At 31.6% G+C, this 7,467-nt stretch overlaps 1 protein-coding gene across 2 annotated transcripts in view; it reads left to right on the top strand.

Annotated features, from left to right (window-relative positions):
* Positions 1-7,467, top strand: part of LOC106471490 (signal-induced proliferation-associated 1-like protein 2) — a 41,836-nt gene that overhangs the window by 31,723 nt on the left and 2,646 nt on the right. For both annotated transcript variants that reach the window (XR_002613268.1, XM_013932090.2), the window contains exons 17-24: positions 1,037-1,121; positions 1,531-1,927; positions 2,479-2,602; positions 4,092-4,212; positions 4,771-4,985; positions 5,125-5,252; positions 6,156-6,198; positions 6,397-6,460. Coding sequence is in view for 1 of the 2 variants with exons in the window: in XM_013932090.2 (XP_013787544.1) it covers positions 1,037-1,121; positions 1,531-1,927; positions 2,479-2,602; positions 4,092-4,212; positions 4,771-4,985; positions 5,125-5,252; positions 6,156-6,198; positions 6,397-6,460 (1,177 nt within the window). In the remaining variant the exon portion in view is untranslated. The remainder of the gene's footprint in view (positions 1-1,036; positions 1,122-1,530; positions 1,928-2,478; positions 2,603-4,091; positions 4,213-4,770; positions 4,986-5,124; positions 5,253-6,155; positions 6,199-6,396; positions 6,461-7,467) is intronic.

Here is a 7,467-nt window from a genome sequence, read left to right as displayed (position 1 = left end):
TGTCTCTGTTGTTTTACTTGTTATAGTGTATTTCACCTGGTACTTTTATAGTGTTTTACTTGTTATAGTTTATTTCACCTGGTATTATTACAGTGTTTTACTTGATACTGTCTCTGTTGTTTTACTTGTTATAGTGTATTTCACCTGGTACTATTACAGTGTTTTACTTAGTACTGTCTCTGTTGTTTTACTTTTTATAGTGTATTTCACCTGGTACTTTTATAGTGTTTTACTTGTTATAGTTTATTTCACCTGGTACTATTACAGTGTTTTACTTGATACTGTCTCTGTTGTTTTACTTGTTATAGTGTATTTCACCTGGTACTATTACAGTGTTTTACTTGATACTGTCTCTGTTGTTTTACTTATTATAGTTTATTTCACCTGGTACTATTACAGTGTTTTACTTGATACTATCTCTGTTGTTTTACTTATTATAGTGTATTTCACCTGGTACTATTACAGTGTTTTACTTATAGTGTATTTCACCTGGTACTATTAGTGTTTTACTTGATAATATTTTATGTATATTTTTGTAGGAAGTAACAATTTTCTTCCATATTATAAACATGTTTTAGTCACAGTTTGTAAGTTGAATGAGAATCGTATATATTTTTAATTGAGGAAAATGGTCATATTTTATCATGCAAACATTGTTAGCTTTTTATTAGTCTTTTTTTGTGAAATATTAAAATTTTATTTACAATTTATTGTAGAAGCTTGATACTCAAGCTCTTGTTTTTTCTGTTACAGAGTTCTTTTATAAACTGTGACACATGTAATATAGTTTTGTTTCATGACCAGGGTCCTCGTATTACTTTCCAATTTTAGGTAATTAACGAGGTGTATTTTATACAGTCTGTTTTTATTACATGAACATTTGACCATAGAATATCATTATTTTATTTTTCAGAAATTTTCTTTTCGTAACAGTTTTATTAAATGTACCAGTTAAAGTTACAATTGGGAACTAAAGGCTATAATGTTTGCAGTGCATTTGAAAGTTTATTTTATCAAACATTGTTTATTTTTGTAGCCAATCTCGTGGCCAAATCAGTCAATCATCTCAAGATTCTGGTCAGCAACTTCTCACAGAACATACAGAAAAATGTGATCCCAAGGTGTGTAGACTTTGTATTAAAGTCATGTTCCTGGAGATGATATAGTCTGGGGAATTTGGCTTATTATTTAAAAACTGTATGTTGTTAGCAAATTAGTTTGGAAACATTATTGTTGTTGTTGTTATTATTATTATTGCAAAATATAAGTTAATTAGTATCTTGTGTGTCTTAAGAAGAAAGTAAGCAGTAATTCAGGATAACACATTTCAGCAAATGTAACAGTTTTGACATCTAGTTTAATGTAAATATTTACAAATTAATAATATTTTAAAGAATTTCATATAACTACTGTAAGTCTTTGTAAAATCTGAGTTTTACACATTGTCACATTTTTGTTAAATGTTGGAAGTTAAATACACAAGTAATTAGAAGATTTCTCGTGAGTAAGTATTTAATGTTTTAAATGCAGGTCATTAATGTTGAAGATGAACTAGTGGAACCACCTAGTAGAATAAATGAACAACTTCAACCTACTGTTTTGCACTGTGAGGAGAGGCCACTTCTTCTTCCGTCAGTCTCTCTTCAGCCTTCGAAGAATAGTGCTTTTACTCAAGTTTTATCCCGCCAGCCTCCTCCACCACCACCAAAGCCTGCACGACTGTGTGCTCTTGTAAGTTTTCCCAGTGAAAGGAGAGGAACAGCGGGTCTGTTCATGTCTCGCAGTGAACTGTCTTTGTCTCAGATTGGATCTGCCCAACAATCGTACCCTTCTTCTGGATCTACAGTTCTACATAGGAGAGGTGTGTTGTCTGCTATTGGCTTTGATGTTAAATCATCACAATCCCATGATTCCATATACGGTTCAGGTGAGTTAATGGACTGTGAATATAGTTTAAGTGTCTGTGTTCTCATGATTTCATCAATTTCCTTCTGTTTTCTCAGATGATTCTTGCCCTCTTTTCTCTGTTCGATTATGTAAGTCTAACAACAGGGTTAAGTTCAAGTTTCCTGTTGTAGATTAGGTAAATTTCTCAGATAGTTGTTGTTTTGTTTTCATCCTTATATCAGGCAAGTCCAACATCCTGTTCAGTTGTGATTTTTTTCTGCATGTCATTTAGTTTTACCTAACTTCTATGAATCAGAATGAAGAAGTAAATAGGTTCAGCCATTGCTTTATACCATGAAGAGTTTATAAAGATATGATTTTCTATGCATCGTGAACTATTATAACCATGTGGGTGCAATGTTGTTTACATTCATTTCACTTTGATTTTACCCAGTAAACAAAATTACATATGCTTGTTGACAGTGTTTTATGAAATACAAATGTTTTCTTCCCTTTTAAGAGGTTGTGCAAGATTACAAATATAAATTTAGAGCTCATGAAGATTAATTTTACTGTTTGTTTTTTGTTTAGTTTTTGGGAATGAAGCTGGAAGGGAAAGTCCTGAACAGTACAGTAGTCTTCCTTCCCACTTTCAAGAAGGGTGTAGTGAAGATGGTTACATATTGTTACCTAGCTCTGTAGGGGAACCACCAAGGTTAGTTAAAAAAATATGCTTGTGGAATTACTTTAAAAGCTATGTTGAATACATACCAAGAAAATGAAGTTAAATATTGCACTAAGAAGCTAATTCTTAGTTCAATAATATAATTTACTAATTTATTTTTTTCTATTTAAAATCAGTGACAAAAAGTTGGCTATTTCTCAAAGTGTTTAATACATAATGGTAGCTGCACTTATGATGTTACAGATATCATAATTCTTGAACGTAGACCACTTGATAATATAATCCACCTTAAACTACACAATTGGAAAACCAAGATGAATCAGGTGAATATACACATGTCTACAGGTAGTTTATCATAGAAGTAGATATAAAACCCAGGTGAATCAGGTGGATATACACATGTCTACAGGTAGTTTACCATAGAAGTAGATAGAAAACCCAGGTGGATATACACATGTCTACAGGTAGTTTACCATAGAAGTAGATAGAAAACCCAGGTGGATATACACATGTCTACAGGTAGTTTATCATAGAAGTAGATAGAAAACCCAGGTGGATATACACATGTCTACAGGTAGTTTATCATAGAAGTAGATATAAAACCAAGATGAATCAGGTGGTTATACACATGTCTACAGGTAGTTTATCATAGAAGTAGATATAAAACCAAGATGAATCAGGTGGATATACACATGTCTACAGGTAGTTTATCATAGAAGTAGATAGAAAACCAAGGTGGATATACACGTGTCTACAGGTAGTTTACCATAGAAGTAGATAGAAAACCCAGGTGGATATACACATGTCTACAGGTAGTTTATCATAGAAGTAGATATAAAACCAAGGTGAATCAGGTGGATATACACATGTCTACAGGTAGTTTATCATAGAAGTAGATAGAAAACCAAGGTGAATCAGGTGGATATACACATGTCTACAGGTAGTTTATCATAGAAGTAGATAGAAAACCAAGGTGAATCAGGTGGATATACACATGTACAGGTAGGTTGTCATAAAAATACCCTTAAAACCTATCTATGTTCTGTCAGTTGTGGACAAATCTGATTCTGGTTATCGGGACATTGAAGGTGAAAAGATATGTCAGGTAGTCTGTAATATTGAAAAAACTTTTGAAGTTGGTAACGTATTAAAAACTACAGAATAATTAAATATTAATCAGATTTTGTTCTCAGATTAAAGGCAGAAACTATGTAGTTTTTCATAAATTCATAAACTTCTACATTCAATTATTTCTTTAACTCAGTTAAATTTCTGCCTCCACCGCCCTTGAAGGCAGCTTATTCCGAAAGCCAACCACCTTCTTTGAAAATAATACTGTCTAATATCTACTTGTGAAAAATGTTAAAATTCTTTGGTGGAAGTTGACTATGAGAATTTTGTAATGTTTATATTGGACCACAAAACTGTAAATTGTTCATTAGTGTAAATTAATAATTAAAATGTTTCAGCTATATTTAATCCACTTATGCATGTTTGTGATGTCATTGAAACTATGTAGGTTACGAAAAAGAGTTCGCTCAGGCAAGACAAGAAAGCCTCTGTGTGATGGCAGTTGGACCTTTCAGAAGGACTTGCTGAAACTTATTGATCCTGATTCTCTAGATGATAGTGGGTGTGAGGTAACTGTGTTGATGTATAAGCCAGTTTTTAAGTTATTTGTAGATAACTCGATTTGTACAATTGTTTTTATGATGAGGTTATAATTTACACAGTTTGTAGACAGCTGATTCTCTAGATGATAATGGGTGTGAGGTAACCGTGTTGATGTATAAGCCAGTTTTTAAGTTATTTGTAGATGACTCGGGATGGACAATTGTTTTTATGATGAGGTTATAATTTACACAGTTTGTAGACAGCTGATTCTCTAGATGACAGTGGGTGTGATGTAACTGTGTTGATGTATAAGCCAGTTTTTAAGTTATTTGTACATAACTTGAGATGAACAATTGTTTTTATGATGAGGTTTTAATTTACACAGTTTGTAGACAGCTGATTCTGTAGTACTGAAATAATCGTTACTACATTTGTCAGGAATTTCAAAGTAGAATTATTTGTACTAAACAAATAAAGATCTAAAGAAATTCTCTGTCATATAACTTAAATGTTAGCTATAGATATTACACTGCTACAAGTGGTTTAACTCCATGTTAATGGTTTATTTAATACTAACTTTGTAGGTGGTAGGCTCGGAGCCCTCATCTGGTCAGTCGGATTGTACATCTACACCTTGTTCTTCGTTGGAGCGTTGCAGAAATGCCCGTCACACTGAACATCTATGTAGCAACCCTCCAGATGATGAGTTGATAACAACCAGAGCTTGTGTGGCTCATGTTATTCCTACCACTTTAGTTTCATCGACAGTTAATAAAGATTTATCTACCGTAAAAGAAAGGTAGTACTTACTCTAATACACAACCCTAACAATAGTGTTAACCCTAGTTTTATTAATTTAAAATAGTATCTGATTGATTTACTTCATAACTATTTGTGGATTTTTTATTCAAATGTTTATTGGTTTGTTTCCTTCCCAGATATTCATTAGATGATACAAGTGACAACCTTGTCAATACCTTACAAAGTTCTGTTCCTTTACCATCTTCTAAGGAGTTGGATTGGTCAAGTCTTGTAGATACAGCATCCAGAAGTACAGAAAGCAGTAGTAAGTACTTTTTTATTGGCTGAGCCAGCCAATATGGAAGTAACAGTAAGTACTTAGTTATTCGCTGAGCCAGAGTAAGTACCTAGTTATTGGTTGAGCCAGCTGCTATGAAAGAAATAGTAAATATTTATTGTCCACCAGTGAGGTACCTGAGATGCTCCATCATTTATGCAACTACTGAAATTTTCCCCATTAATCTTTGTTGTTCTTCATCATTGTTTGTCTTGAGATTTTTTTTATCTAGTTTGACTATTGTAATGATTCCAAAGACTACCTTCCTTGCCTGGTTCATTAAATAGGCACCTGTTATTACATTAGATCAGTTGTATATTAATTTTAACACACACTGAACAAATCTACCTTGAGTACGTATTTTTTTTGTTCTATTCTTTAGTTTACAAGTAATAGGTTGTAGTGTATTTGTCTGTCCTTTGAATGTTAGTATTTATATTTAAAGGGAAATTTAGCACCCACTTAATATTGATAAATAATATAAAATACAAACTGAGGAATTCTAAAACTATTAGTATACAATTTAACAAATCCAATATAACTTGTGAGGAGAGAAAATTCACTATATACCCTAAATACATGTCAAGAGATACAGCTTTTGAGTGGATTATTTATTTTTATTTGTGTTTCATCTGGTAACTGTCATCTATTGTCAAAATGTAAAAAAGATAAACAGATAAATAATCCACTCAAAAGGTGTATCTCTGGACTTTTGTTTTTTATGCTCTTAAATAATTGATAACTTCTGACCCATATGTAGATCAGAACTAAAAATTAACCCAGTAAATGATGTAGCTAATTTAATAAATCAGTCTAACTAGGATCACACATTTACTGATTTATTATTATGTAAGTTGATAAATAACTGATTTCCTTACTTTTTTTTTTCAGTATTGAATTTTAAAGAAGACGTTGCTAAAAAAAACAGTGAAAGGTTTGTTTTTGTTTTTTTCATAGTTAACATATGATAACAGAGGCAAATTATTTTCTTTCTACACTATTTTTTCATCAGGTGTAATAGTTAGCTTTTTATTTCTAGTTTTTTATTAGAACTAGAAGTAATACTTTTACATTTTAGACACAGGATATTTAAAACTGTTTGTCACATTTTGGCCCTGTTTTCTACTTCTAGTGGTTCACAGCAAATCTGTCAACTTCAAAAGAAGGTGAGAAAACTTCAGGAAGATCTGGTTAAAGTAAGTCTATATGTCAACAATGTATTAAAGTTTTCTATTTTTGTATACAAATAAATATTTGAGTCGTACTTGCTACATTATTGCTTGAAAGTTACAATTTATTATTGACACATTTGTAAAATTGGATGTTATAACACCTGGATGGGAAGGTTATCATGACAACCATTCTTTTGTTCTTACAATGAAAATACTTAACCAAATTGCATGAAACTCAACTGTGAAATGCTGTAAATTTGGATAAGGTATTTATATCATTTTTAAGGTTGTGAAGTGACTTAAAATGTTGTTGTGAAACCACTTTGAAAATATAATAATCTACAATGACAGGAAGTTTTTTGTTATTTTCTAAATTAAGTTATTGATCATAAAGTTTAATTTTATATATTTATGACATTTTAACTTGTTTGCTCTTCGGATATTTCTTTTGATACATTATTTTGCTAATTTCTTGCTGTAAATTAGAAAATACACCAAGACTGACCACAGTTTACCAGTGAACAATGAATGACTACACCTTTCAATATGATAGCACCATTATCTTTGTAAGACAGAGTAGCATGATATTTTGCCAACAGTGTTTTTGGTTGAGATCAGTTTAGGAATACTGTGTTTTCAACCAATAAGCTCTTATATTTTAAACACAATATATAACAATATATTCAATAAAATAAAGTTGGTGTTATCCAAATAGCTTGGCAACCCAGGCCCAGCTTATCATACTTGTCAAAACTCATTATCCTTTAGCATTGAAGAATAGTTCTTTAAGAACAAAACAGTTACCAGGAATGAAAATAATGTTATCAGAAACAAACAAATAACTTTGGCCTCCTGGTTGCTCAGAAGAAAGTCTGATGGCTTATAATGCTAAAAACTGGGTTTGATACCTGCAGCATAGATAACCTTTGTGTTGCTTTGAGTTTAACAACAAAACAAACAAAAAAATCATAATTTTGTTGAGGTTACTTAATCGCTCTTAAGTTATCACATAAAATGCATAATAGATTACA

This window comes from Limulus polyphemus, unplaced genomic scaffold (assembly GCF_000517525.1).
Source record: "Limulus polyphemus unplaced genomic scaffold, Limulus_polyphemus-2.1.2 Scaffold4651, whole genome shotgun sequence".
NCBI classification, from domain to species: domain Eukaryota; kingdom Metazoa; phylum Arthropoda; class Merostomata; order Xiphosura; family Limulidae; genus Limulus; species Limulus polyphemus.
The sequence above is the reverse complement of the archived record's forward strand: the minus strand, read 5'-3'. Positions and strand labels throughout refer to the sequence as shown.